General features: G+C 45.8%; 1 protein-coding gene across 2 annotated transcripts in view; it reads left to right on the plus strand.

The window, feature by feature from the left end:
• Positions 1-14,665, plus strand: part of OPTC (opticin) — a 338,728-nt gene that overhangs the window by 221,482 nt on the left and 102,581 nt on the right. For both annotated transcript variants that reach the window (XM_073560757.1, XM_073560756.1), the window contains 3 exons: positions 6,366-6,524; positions 9,031-9,233; positions 12,752-12,847. In XM_073560757.1, coding sequence (XP_073416858.1) covers positions 6,366-6,524; positions 9,031-9,233; positions 12,752-12,847 — 458 coding nt within the window. The remainder of the gene's footprint in view (positions 1-6,365; positions 6,525-9,030; positions 9,234-12,751; positions 12,848-14,665) is intronic.

The following is a 14,665-nucleotide window of genomic DNA, read 5'->3' on the forward strand; positions in this document are numbered from 1 at the left end:
CTGCGACAAGCAGGGCTAATTGCCAATCCAAAGAAGTGTTCCATAGGGTTGAGGAATCTCAGTACTTGGGTTAAGTTATTGGGAGAGGAGTTCTCAAGCTTCAAGTAAACAAAGTGGAGACAATCCAGAACTGGCCCCATCCTCTCACAACAAAACAGGTAAAAGCTTTTTTAGGTTTGGTGGGATATAACAGGCGGTTCATTCCCAACTTTGCAACCCTGTCCGCACCTTTAACAGACTGCTTAAAAGGGAGGAAATCTGTGATGGTCCACTGGAATGATCAGTTAGAGGAGGCCTTTACAAAATTAAAAGGGGCTCTGTGTGGTACACCAGTCCTGATCACTCCAAATTTCAAAAAGCAGTTCGTTGTGCAGACAGATGCCTCTGAGATAGGTCTCGGGCCGTGCTGTCTCAGGAGGTTAACAGGGAAGAGCATCCCGTTATTTTCCTAAGCCGGAAGCTTACCCCAGCTGAAACCAGGTACAGTATTGTGGAGAGAGAGTGCCTGGCCAGCAAGTGGGCACTGGAGTCATTGCACTACTATTTGCTTGGGAGAACATTTCAGTTGGTGACAGATCATTCCCCTCTTACGTGGATGAGTCAAGCTAAGGAGAGGAATGCCTGAGTCACCAGGTGGTTCCTGTCTCTGCAAAATATTAAATTTTCAGTAGAACATCGGGCAGGCAGACTACAGGGGAATGCAGATGCCCTGTCCAGAGTTCACTGTATGTCATGTGTCCACCCCCTTAGGGTTGAACATAGGAGGGAGGTATGTGGTACAGTAAAGGGTGTTTTACTGGATGGGAGATACATTTCTCCCAACAGCTTATTGTTTGGCCAGGTTTTTCCCTAAAGACCGGACCTGCGATGATGTCATGGTCACGTGATCAGCCCATGTGATGTCTACCTCACTTGTGGGAGGGGTTATGGGCTATGTAATGGAGGTTGGTGATTGGCACATGGTGAGTGTGTGTCTAGAAGTTACAGGAACTTGGCTGGACTTAGCTTGAACTTGTATACAGGATCCCAGTGCTGCAGGACTATAACAGCAAGACTCTCAACAACCCTGGGAATTGCATCTGGCGGATGCCATGGATCTGGCAGCCGCTTAGTTAAGCCCGTCCCGTGCAAGGGGTGAGTCTGGGACCAGTGGTTCTCCAAGCTGGAGTATATTTATGTTTTTCCTTACTTTCTGTTAATCGGCAACGTGACATTAAACCACTGAAATTGGACTTTAAGCCTGTGTGTTGACTCATTACTGCAGCTCTGCCATTACCTAACAGAGCGAATCCCTACAAAATATATATATATATATATATATACTAGATTATGGCCCGATGCTATCGCATCGGGAGGATGCGATAGCATCACACCTCTTGCCATGTTAACCCTCAACACACACACTCCTCAACACACACTCCTCTCACCTTTCACCATCTCCACTCACTCTTTCACTCCACATACGACCCCTTCTCTCACTCCGTCTCTCATACTCACGTCGTCATCGCCGCTGCTCCACGATCCCCGACATCTTCTTCCGCCGGCGCCATCCTGGATCCAGACGTTGTCCACGCCGGCGACATGTTCTTGCGGCGACGCCATCTTGAGTATCGTGAAATCCCGCGATAGTCAAGATAGCATCGCCGGAAGAACATGTCGCCGGAGTGGACGACGTCGGGATCCAAAATGGCGTCGGCGAAATCTCGCGAGTTTTCGCCGACGCCATTTTGGATCCCGACGTCGTCCTCGCCGGCGACATGTTCTTGCGGCGACGCCATCTTGACTATCGCGGGATTTCGCCGATCCAAAATGGCGTCGCCGCAAGAACATGTCGCCGGCGTGGACGACATCGGGATCCAAAATGGCGTCGGCGTAATCTCGCGAGATTTCGCCGACGCCATCTTTTTGGATCCCGAGTCGTCCACGCCAGCGACATGTTCTTGCGGCGACGCCATCTTGAATCTCGCGGGATTTCACGAAATCCAAGATGGCGTCGCCGCAAGAACATGTCGGCGGCCTGGAGAACGTCTGGATCCAGGATCGCGGCGGCGGAGGAAGATGTCGGGGCAGCGACGATGACGGTGTGAGTATGAGAAACGGAGTGAGAGAAAGGAACGTATGTGGAGTGAAAGAGTGAGTGGACGTGAGTGGAGGTGAAAGGTGAGAGGAGTGTGTGTTGAGGCGGTGTGGTGTGTTGAGGGTTAACATATGTGTGTGTGTGGTGACGTCACCGGTTACAACTGGACGGAAGTTGTTACAACCGGAAGCTGCTTAGGGCATTTATTATTATAGATGATGAGGAAGAAGCCGTCTGTTGTTGGCGGTGATGGCGTGTAGAGGCTTCTTCAGCCAATGTAATAGATTTAGAGTTAGGGGATTCGTGTGTGAGACGACGGCGTTTATAAGCCTTAATCTTGTCAAGTCGATGCTGTTTTTCCTCAGGAGTCTCATTAGCACGGCGTTGTTTTTGTCGTAGTGCTAAAGCTGCTTTCCTTTCACTGGCATTGGCATACTGTGCATCGGTATTGAATGGTGGTATTGATAGGGCAGAAACAGATTGCTTATTAGTTATGTCAGTGAACGGCATATGGGATGAAGTGTAGCAGTAAATTGTTCCACATGCTGATGTGGAAGCATCCTGTTGTGAGTCTAATAATAATGATGAGGAAGAGGCCGTCTGTTGTCGGCGGTGACGGCGTGCAGAGGCTTCTTCAGCCAATCTTATGGATTTAGAGTTAGGGGATTCGTGTGTGAGGCGACGGCGTTTATAAGCCTTAATCTTCTCAAGGCGATGGTGTTTTTCCTCAGGAGTCTCATTAGCACGGCGTTGTTTTTGTCGTAGTGCTAAAGCTGCTTTCCTTTCACTGGCATTGGCATACTTTTTGTTATGACTCATGTTGGCACAGGTAAAGGAGTCTATTTGGCAGTTATCTGGCAGTGAAGAAGGCGTCCTGGAGTATTGTAGAGTAAACAGAAACTAATTGACCCTGTAATTGCCCAGCAGTAGTTATGAAGTGGTAGTGGCAAATTGGCCCTGTAGTTAGACACCGGCAGAGGAGCAAGGCAGCAGTAGTTATGGCGGTAGAGGCAAATTGGCCCTGTAATTAGACACCGGCAGAGGAGCAAGGCAGCAGTAGTTATGGCGGTAGAGGCAAATTGGCCCTGTAATTAGACACCGGCAGAGGAGCAAGGCAGCAGTAGTTATGGCGGTAGAGGCAAATTGGCCCTGTAATTAGACACAGGCAGTGAACAGTCAGAGGAGCAAGGCAGCAGTACTTATGGCGGTAGAGGCAAATTGGCCCTGTAATTAGACACCGGCAGAGGAGCAAGGCAGCAGTAGTTATGGCGGTAGAGGCAAATTGATCCTGTAATTAGACACCAGCAGAGGAGCAAGGCAGCAGTAGTTATGGCGGTATTGGCAAATTGGCCCTGTAATTAGACACCAGCAGAGGAGCAAGGCAGCAGTAGTTATGGCGGTAGAGGCAAATTGATCCTGTAATTAGACACCGGCAGAGGAGCAAGGCAGCAGTAGTTATGGCGGTAGAGGCAAATTAGCCCTGTAATTAGACACCGGCAGAGGAGCAAGGCAGCAGTAGTTATGGCGGTAGAGGCAAATTGATCCTGTAATTAGACACCGGCAGAGGAGCAATGCAGCAGTAGTTATGGCGGTAGAGGCAAATTAGCCCTGTAATTAGACACCGGCAGAGGAGCAAGGCAGCAGTAGTTATGGCGGTATAGGCAAATTGGCCCTGTAATTAGACACCGGCAGAGGAGCAATGCAGCAGTAGTTATGGCGGTAGAGGCAAATTAGCCCTGTAATTAGACACCGGCAGAGGAGCAAGGCAGCAGTAGTTATGGCGGTATAGGCAAATTGGCCCTGTAATTAGACACCGGCAGAGGAGCAATGCAGCAGTAGTTATGGCGGTAGAGGCAAATTAGCCCTGTAATTAGACACCGGCAGAGGAGCAAGGCAGCAGTAGTTATGGCGGTATAGGCAAATTAGCCATGTAATTAGACACCGGCAGAGGAGCAAGGCAGCAGTAGTTATGGCGGTATAGGCAAATTGGCCCTGTAATTAGACACCGGCAGAGGAGCAAGGCAGCAGTAGTTATGGCGGTATAGGCAAATTAGCCCTGTAACTAGACACCGGCAGAGGAGCAAGGCAGCAGTAGTTATGGTGGTAGAGGCAAATTAGCCCTGTAATTAGACACCGGCAGAGTAGCAAGGTAGCAATAGTTATGGCAGTATAGGCAAATTAGCCCTGTAATTAGACACCGGCAGTAAACAGGCATAGGACCAAGGCAGCAGTAGTTATGGTGGTACAGGCAATGCCAAGCGTCCGCACAGCAAGTCGTCGTGAGGTAAATGACGCAATTTCACGAATGCAAGATGGCGTCGGCGAAATCTCGCGAGATTTCACCGACATCGTTAAGGCTGTGTGCACACGCTGCGGATTAGGTGCGGATTCATCCGCGCGGATTTTGTAAAATCCGCAGGTGAAACCGCAGGTCAAAAGACCTGCGGTTTTACCTGCGGATTGCTCTGCGGTTTTGCCCTGCGGTTTTTCATCTCCTCAATAGAGGAGATGGCAAACCGCAGGAGAATCCGCAGAAAGAATTGACATGTCAATTCTTTCTGCGGATTGAAAACCGCAGATAATCCGCGCGGAAAATTCCGCACCGTCTGCACTGCGGTTTTTGATTCCCATAGGGAATCATGGTACTGTACACCGCAGCAAAAACTGCTGCGGGTCTGCAGCGGCCAAAACCCGCAGCGTGTGCACACAACCTCACACCTCTTGCCATGTTAACCCTCAACACACCACACCGCCTCAACACACACTCCTCTCACCTTTCACCTCCACTCATGTCCACTCACTCTTTCACTCCACATACGTTCCTTTCTCTCACTCCGTTTCTCATACTCACACCGTCATCATCGCTGTCCCGACATCTTCCTCCGCCGCCGTGATCCAGGATCCAGACGTTCTCCAGGCCGCCGACATGTTCTTGCGGGATGCCATCTTGGATTTCGTGAAGTCCCGCGATATTCAAGATGGCGTCGCCGCAACAACATGTCGCTGGCATGGGCGACATCGGGATCCAAAATGGCGTCGGCGTAATCTCGCGAGATTTCGCCGACGCCATCTTTTTGGATCCCGATGTCGGCGGCCTGGAGAACGTCTGGATCCCGGATCGCGGCGGCGGAGGAAGATGTCGGGGCAGCGACGATGACGGTGTGAGTATGAGAAACGGAGTGAGAGAAAGGAACGTATGTGGAGTGAAAGAGTGAGTGGACATGAGTGGAGGTGAAAGGTGAGAGGAGTGTGTGTTGAGGCGGTGTGGTGTGTTGAGGGTTAACGTGCGTGCGTGTGTGGTGACGTCACCGGTTACAACTGGACGGAAGTTGTTACAACCGGAAGCTGGTTAGGGCATTTATTATTATAGATATATATATAAAATCTGCCATGACCTCTTATGGGGTTGTGAAATGGATTATGCCTATTGTATTGTTTTCTGCAAGCTGAGTTTGGTATGCATCAAACATGAAATATTTGGTCTAACAAAGGAATGTCATAGTGGATGCGTATTGACACACACTTTCTTTCAGAGAAACTCAGGACTGAGTTGCTGGTCAATTCCTGGACATTCCATTTAAGTGAAAGCAGTATGCATGGTTTGGTTTGAAAAACAGAATCTGTGGCCAAGAATTTGGGTTCTGTACAACAGGAACTAGACTGATAAGTGACTAGGAATTTCTCAGATTTTATTTTGTAATTCGTGGAATGAAAAACTGTAACATTTTGTAAAAAATAATAATTAAGGCTACTTTCACATTAGTGTTTTTTAGCGTAGCGCTTCGTGTGCAATAGAAATGCATGCAAAAAAACGCATCATGCTTTTGAGTTTTTTTGACGCAAGCGTTTTAACCAGTTTCAAGCCTTGTTAACTCTTAATACGCTTGCGTTTTTAAACGCAGGCGTGCGCATGTTGATGAGCACGCCAGTGTTCCCATAGACTGTAAATGCGTTATTTTGTCGCATTCTGTGCGCAAGTGTGCGCATGCGTTTTTTTGGCGCCATTGGATGGACCCAAAAATGCAACAGATTGCGTCTGGCGCGCATGGGCGCACACCTTAAAAAACCGCATGCCCACGAAAACACATATGAACGCATGCAAACTCTAGACCATGCGCCCCCCCATGTTAAACATAGGTGCGCATGACGCATGGGCATGGACGCACACAATGCGCTGTGCAAAAAAGCGATAATGTGAAACCAGCCTAATTAAAATATTTGATTCAATCTTTGAATTTCATATTAGAATTTAATGCGATATTTATCACAACCTTCTGTTTTACTATAGGTCTTCCAACTTGCCTCATGTGTGTATGTCTCGGTACATCTGTGTATTGTGACGATGTGGATCTGACTTCTCTTCCTGATTTACCAAAGGAGACTACTTACTTGTATGCCCGATTTAACAAAATTAGTCACATTCAAGCCAAAAACTTTGCAGGACTTGGTATGTAATTAAACACTTTTTCAAGTTCTGGAACGTATGGTACTTTATATACATATTCTTATGTTTTACTGGTTTGTATTAAGTACAACAAACAAGTTTTCAAGAAACAAAAGTAAAGGTAATGACAAGATTGCACATTAAGAATACCTGTCATCAAGTCAACAAGATTTTGCTCTGCTGCTCATCTGAGTATTCCAGTTTTTTGTTTGTTTCTTCAAATTCCCAATAAACTCCCAGAGATATAGACCTTTTTATTTAGTACTATTTTTTATGGTCTTTACTAAAGGGGCTTTATTCACAGGATTCTCTGGGACAATACCCTCTGAGCAATGTTCCCTTGATAAAGACAATAAAAAAGTAGCGTATAATAAAAAGGCCCATATCTCAGAAGCTGTATGGCAAATTTAAAAAAAAAAATATTCAAGGGGTAAGCAGGAATAAAATAGGAGCAAAAACTGTCCACTGATAACCTGGTGAAAGGTCCTCTTTAATAGGTAGTTTACTTGAAGATATTTATATAAATTTAATTGACACTAAATGTGAGTATATGATTTACAGACTTGAGTTAAAGGTTTATACACGTCCACCTTCCAGTGACTACTTTCAATGCCTTATCTTGGATTTTGTCATCATCCCCTAATCTAGTTTACTTAAAAGATGTCTGTCTACTCTCAAAATGTATATTAATCTAAAGGCCCCGTTACACTTAACGATGTCCCAGCGATCCCACCAACGATCCGACATGGATGGGATCACTGGGACATCGTAAGGCTGATCGCTGGTGAGCTGTCACATAGACAGCCCCTCTCCAGCGATCAGGACCAGCGAGCAAGCTGGTTTCTAATGTAAACATCGGGTATCCAGGAGCCGCGGCTCTTGGATACCCGCTGTTTACCTTGGAAACCGGCGTACATGCTGGTTTCCAAGGTAAAGATCAGATATCTAAGAGCCGCGGCAGGGGGCCGGTCGCTGATCACCGTCACACACAGCGATCTCGCTGGCGAGATCGCTGTGGCATCACAAAATCAGCAATCTCGCTAGCGAAATCGCTGTGTGTGATGGGGCCTTAACTGTACAGTGATATGGAGAACGTCATGCCCATAAATAACATACAAACCTGTACATGTAAGTGGCACAGTGCCTGAGAAAATGACTTTTAATTCAAATACAAATTAGGGGGCTTCGCTGCACCCATGGATTGGCCAATGACTCAGTGCATCATTATGCCCTCCAATACCTTAATGTGAATTATGTCCAGGCCAGCGCTGCCTGAACTCAGCTTGCATGTTTGCGCATGCACACTGACACTGCTTGAGCCTGGCCTTGTGAACATAGTGTGGGTGAGTGCATTCTCCTAGTCATCTCTCTGAGGCCACTCACCATATTTCTAGGTGCATCAGTATAGCAAATGGCAGTCACAGAAAGGAGCCAGGGAAGAGAATGTCCACACGAACAGGCTCAGGCATTGTCAGTGCGCATGCGCACACATGGGCTGAGTTCAGGCAGCGCTCACTTTGGAGATGACAGACTCTATTTAACAGTTACAACAGATTTGCTATTACTTCTGTAAGCATCAAAAACTGCTTGATTCCTCATTATTGCGCCTCATTATCAGATGCAATAAATATTACTTTCACATTTCTCCAAACCACATTCACGTAGACACCGTAGCCTAGCAAAATCATGTACCACTGCTGTGGAAGCATGACCTACTGCCAACAGGGCTGCAATAGGCAGGAGGGTTCAATGCTACAATAATGGAAGGAAAACATTAGTTTATCGAAAAATCCTCTAGGACACATTGCTTCAAAACCGATTCCTTTAAAAACAAATGGTTTTAGATATTAGTGCTGCATATACGCAGACAAGATGTTCACAAATGGCAGATTTTGAGTAGACTTATGGTAGACTTGGTGCAACTTCAAATTCATAACAAAAATGCATGGAGTTATTTCTGTAACATGAGCATTGGTCTGTGCACAGATGATTGTGGCAAAATATGGCAAGAAATCTGTGACACTTATTCTAAAATCATAAGGAGTTTGTATGTTCTCCCCGTGTTTTTGTGGGTTTCCTCCCGGTTCTCCAGCTTCCTCCCACACTCCAAAGACATACTGATTCGGAGCACAATGGGGACTGTGATGACAATGTCTGTAAAGTGTTACTGAATATAAGCAAAACATAATAATAATAATAATAATAATAATAATAATAATTAGTCCTCTTTCCAAGGCTGCTTATGACAATAATGCCACTGAATCCCTTGTCATCAAACGGGAAGCGGTTTGTTCCTAGTTTATAGGTTATCTCCTGTTTATAGGATAGCGTCTCAATCAGTGGGGGTCCAACCAATGGGATCCCCCACAGAGAATTGGCAGAAATACTTGAAAGTGAGATAGTAGCTTTTGAACTACAAAATCTCTTTGACACTCATTTACATAACAGAAAAATATACACAAATACTTATGTAAAATGTTGTCCATGACCTTAACTTTCTTCTTTACAGACAAACTAAAGTACGTGGATCTCTCAAGTAATTATCTATCCAAGATTGATGATGATGCTTTTAACCTGCTACCGTCCCTCCAGGAGCTCATCCTATCTGAGAACCAATTGAGGCGTTTGCCCGAGTTGCCTTCAAGTCTTGTTAGACTGAATGTCCAATACAATCAGCTTCAAAGTTCTGGAATTCATTCTGAGTCCTTTAAGGTGTCTTACTCCTATCATAACGTCCATTGCTACTTGAACAAACTGTGCTTCCCCTTGTACCTGTCATGTCCGCCATGTCTGTCATGTCCGCCATGTCTGTTATGGAGCAGTGTGCACGCGCGCCTTACCTCATGCCTGCATGCTGTTGCTGGGTAACCATCCGTCTCTGTCTGACTCTGCAATCCGCTGTACTCCTGGAACCCCTGATCATGTGACCTTTCCTATGTTCCAGCCCTGCTCTGGTTCTGCAATCCGCTGTATTCCTGGAACCCCTGATCATGTGACATTCTCTATGGCTCTACCCAGGCTGTTCTAGCATTGCTCTCTATGATCCTGGAAGATCTGAACCCATAGTCCCTCCCTGGTCCTGACCCAGAAGTACTGGTGCTATGGTGCTATATCAGACCTCCCATCCCTATGGTCAGGGCCTGAGTATTGTGTTGCTTCCCTGCATGGCTGCTTGGTCTGTTGGGTCGCTCCCTCTATTCTGTGCCCCTTCACTCTGCCCTGTTGTGCGTCTCTGCACACGCTCCGTGCTTGTATTCCATCTCTTGTCCCATGCCTTGTCTAGTGTTTGTCCTTCGTGCCATGTTTTGTCTCTGCTCTGCTTTGCCTTGTAGTCCTTCCTTGCTCTGATTCCGTTCTGTGCTTCAGTCTAGCTTCCGTTCCTGGTTCCGTACCTTGCCTTGCTCTGCCTTGTTCCTCCCTATGGTCTCTGTCTTTGCTTGCTCTACCTCGCTGTCTCCTATGGTGCTCTGTAGTGCTCCCTGGCACACGCACTATTCCTCCTCTCTTACCTTTTGTGATTTTTTCCATGTCTAGTCCCAAGGCTCTGCCTTGGCCCGGCTCTGGGCTTCGGCCTACGCTCCGCTGCTAGACTCTGTCCTATTGTGCTCTCTTGCACGTTTCTAAGCTAGTCCCAAGGCTCTGCCTTGGCCTGGCTCTGGGCATTGACCTACGCTCCGCTGCTAGCTCTGTTCTTGCTCTGACCTGATTCTGTGTTTCTGCCTATGCTTCCGTTCCTGGTTCCATACTCTGCCTAATCTGTCTTGTTTCTCGTCTTGCCTTGCCTTGTTGCTTTGTGTGCTCTTTGCATGCGCCTGGCCTTCCTAGCCTCCTGTTTGTGCCTCAGCCATGCCCGCCCTAGCCATGCCCGCCTGCTTGTGCCTCAGCCGTGCTCGTTGGTCAGTGACAGTTGTGTTGCCTGCCATGCCTCAGCCGGGTTCGCTGGTGTCTTGTATTTTAGGCAAAATAAATATATTTTCATCTTTTACATTTTAAAAATTACAAAAAGGAAAATGGGCCATTGCAAAAGTTTGGACACCCTGTGTGACGACTCCTGGAGTGGACCCTCTGGGTCATGGCACCAACCCACCCAGGATGAGCTGACCTAGTGAGGACCACCCCCTATACAGGGAGTGTCAGAGGCAGGCCCAAGGGGGACAGGTACCACGACTGCTGGAGCCAGGTTGCTGGCTCACAGGAGACACGAATGATGTGTCTAGCAACAGGGAATGTGCAGAGTACAAGAGTGTGCAAAGCATGGACTGTTATGAATGGGTCACCGAGGAGAAAAAAGCAAAACAAGCTAAGTCACAAAAAAACAGAGAGGTTGGTAACTATGCAGATTGCAGATGCAGATCCCTGATTCTACCACACAACTAGCAGCAGCCGTGGAGCGTACCTACGATGTTCCTAGACGCTTCGTCACAGCCGGAGGACTAAATAAGCCTGAAGCATGAAAAGGGGAAAACTAACTGCCTCAGAGCAGACCCCAAAGGGATAGATAGCCCCCACACATGTATTGACGGTGAAACAAGATGAAGGCACAAAAACAGGCAGGAAAATGATGGGGCCCAAACTAACTAGAAAGGAAAGGAAAGGAAAAGACACTGTCTGCAACCTGCAAAAAACCCTACAAAAATAATGTCCAACACTTCTGATAGCAAAATTAACCCTGAAGTCACTAGACTTCTCCCACTATATCAGCACTCTGAAATATTCTGAGCAAAAAGAGATCAAACTAGTAAGGGACAAAAAGCAAATTGGCAAAATACTGATAAATAAGAGTGGAAATTCAGCACAGCCCACAGCCGAGGCTGGCTGATAACACAAAAAACTGAATAGACCAACAAAATCAAGTGTGAACATTAGAAGAAAAAACTTAGCTTTTGATGACTGGAACAGAGCTGAAAACCAAGAGCTGACAAGCCAGAAGGAATCACCAGCAACTGAATAGGGCGTCGACTGTCTTAAATCCAATCTGGGACTCCTGAGGACCAATCGTCATCCTCATTCTCAGGTGGCAGATCTCCACCGATCAAATCAGCTTCACTACCTCCTGTTACCACCAGAGGGAGTCTGGAAGGAGAACTTACAACTGGTGAACCAGAGAATGAACTCACAACAATGGACACAGGGACAAGCAGGGTATAGGACAATACAGGGCGAGTGTACGGAGAACAGGGTTAGGCAGAGTGTGTGCTGGGAAGCACACCTGAGTGCAAGGCAAGATAGAGGGTGTGCTGAGAAGCACGACAGGAACATAGGACTAGAGCAGAGCACGAGCAGTGAAGCAAGACAGGGCACAGTACAGAAGCCGAGGGTGTGCTAGGGAGCACGCAGAGCAGAGTGCAGTTATAGAGCCTGTGCTAGGAAGCACAGCAAGGCAGAGTACAGGAACGGAGCATGTGCTAGGGAGCACAGCAAGGCTGAGTGCAGGAACAGAGCATGTGCCAGGAAGCACGACAGAGCACAAGGCAGAGGACCCGAATACAGCACGCAGCCAAGCAAAGACCAAACAGACCAAGCCAGGAAGCACAACAATAATCAGACACCTCCCAAAGGAAGAGGTAACCTGATATAGGGCATGAGCGCTGGGACTTCCAGGTCAGGTCCTCCAGGACCATAGAGATGACATGGCTGCAGTCAGCCAAGAAGAGCATGCATGCGCACTAGCAACATTGTGCAGACATGGGACTAGGTGCGAGAGGTGTGCCTGAGCACCCAACGGGACCCCCGGAGCGGCCGCAGCACCGGAAGTGGTGACGTCGGGTGCTGGGTCCGGGCCCCAGGTGACAGCGGCGTGACAGGCGGCGTGACACCCTGCATGCTTAGTACCAAGTAGCAAGCCTTTTTTTAAAAGTATCACACCTTGTAAATGCTTTTTGTAGCCAGACAAGACTTGTTTGATTAATTTTTATTTACTCTTCCTTGGAAAAAGGCTTGCTACTTGGTACTAAGCATGCAGGGTGTCACGCGGCCTCTCATGCCGCACACAGCATCAGCACTCAAATCAGACCAAGCTGTATATTTCATATAAAATTTATACCAAAAGCATGGCGCTGCCATGGTGTATGCTGATGCCCAGGTTGAACTTTAGGGCAGAGGGAACACTTTACGGCACTCACTTCTGGGAGATTTCAATAGCAGTTGGGCAAATTGACAGCTCTTGGAAATCAGGGTACATTGATAGTATTGATATTAAACATTATTCATCAAAATATTTTTTTCTTCAGGACCTTACCCATCTGCAGTTTCTACATCTTTCAAATAACAAACTGGATTATGTACCTGTACACCTTCCTGCCAGTCTTCGTTCAATTCATCTCCAGGTATTTAGACATAAATTGTATTTGTTATTCAAGATTTATTCACATGTTTCTAAGTTCAATTAGAGTTTATTTGTGTAACAAATAACAAACAAAACGGGCAGGAGTTTCACAAAGTGCACAATCATTTTTGGATTTGCATTAAAAAAAAGAAGCTAAATAGTAAATAGTGGTTTTGGACACATGAACACAAGATCTTTATATGTCATTTTGTTTATTTGGCCATCTACACTAGGGTTTTGTTTTTTTCTGTACGCTTTTGTAAAAACAGTTGATCAGTCAACAGATAATATTGATTTATATAGGACAATCCGCTGTCAAAGTGCATATGCTGAAGTAATTCTAAAACTTCATTCATATAAATCCACAAGCTAATAACTGGTGATCTGGCTAGAGGGTGAGAACAATGAAAATAAAAAAAATATGTTTGTAGTACAGATGAACATTATCCATCAGTAGGTCTGAAATATAACGTAAAATTCATGTATTTAGAGCATTGCCTAAAAGTAATTACAAACTTTGTAAACAAAGACATGTAATAAAGGCAATGTGCCTCTATACATTGTGTGTCCTAAATAATTATTCATAAAAATGGTACTCTATGTTTAGGACTTTACATAGTTTGTGTGATGGAGATTGCTTGAATCAACTGCATGTAGGGAAATCAACCCTTATCTTTCCCTTGATTAACTTGACTCTTGCACAAACTGTATTGTCAGCACTACTGAAATGGGGAAATGTGTATGGGCACCTTTCTCTTCTATGGCAAGGATACAGAAAGACACATGCCTTACAAAATGCCAGACACTAGACACATGCTACTTACTGTGCCATCAAACTGTATAAATACCACATGAACTTTTCCACATTTTTTCACACTACATCCACAAACTTAAATGTATTTATTTGGGATTTTATATTATATACTAACACAAAGTAGCAAGTATTAGTGATGTGTCAAGAAAATGATAAACTGTTTTCTAATTATTTTAAAAAATATAAATCTGAAATTTGTGACATGCATTTGTATTTAGTCCCCATGCAGTCTGATGCCCCTAAATAAAATCCTGAGTGACCATTTGCCACCAGAAGTCACTTAATTGGTAAACTGAGTCCACCTGTGTGAAAGTTGTCAGTATAACTACTGCTGTTCTCTGAAGGCCTCAGAGGTTTGTTTGAGAAACAGCATCAAGGAAACCAAGGAACACACCAGACAGGTCAAGGATAAGGTTATGGATAAGAGTAAGGTAAAGTTAGGTAATGTAAAAAAAAAAAAATAACTCAAGCTCTGGAGACCTGAGTACTATTCATCATCCAAAATCGAAGGAGTACAGCACAACTGCAAACTTACCGAGACATGGCTGTCTACCTAAACTGACATCCCAAGCAAGGAGAGCAATAATTAGAGAAGCAGTCAAGAGGCCCATAGTCACTTTGAAGAAACTACAGAGATCCACAGCTCAGGTGGGAGAATCTGTCCACATGAAAACTATTTGTATACTCACCAAATATGATCTCTATGGAGGAGTGGCAAGAATAAAACCACTTTTGAAAGCAAGTCATAAGTAGTCCCATTTGAAGTTTTCAAAAAGCTATATAGGGGACAGCTAGCATGTGGAAAAAGCTGCTCTAGTCAGATGACACCAGAGTAGAAGTATTAAGGCTAAATGCAAAACTCTGTGTGGTGGAAAACTAACACTGCAAATCATCCTGAAAACACCTTCCCCACTGTCAAACATGGTGGAGACAGCATCATGCTGTGGGTATGTTTTTCTTCAGCAGGTACAGGGACATTGGTCAGACTTGATTGCAAGATGAATG

The sequence above is a fragment of the Dendrobates tinctorius genome, unplaced genomic scaffold (assembly GCF_039654945.1).
Source record: "Dendrobates tinctorius isolate UK_male_01 unplaced genomic scaffold, ASM3965494v1 ptg000304l, whole genome shotgun sequence".
NCBI lineage: Eukaryota > Metazoa > Chordata > Amphibia > Anura > Dendrobatidae > Dendrobates > Dendrobates tinctorius.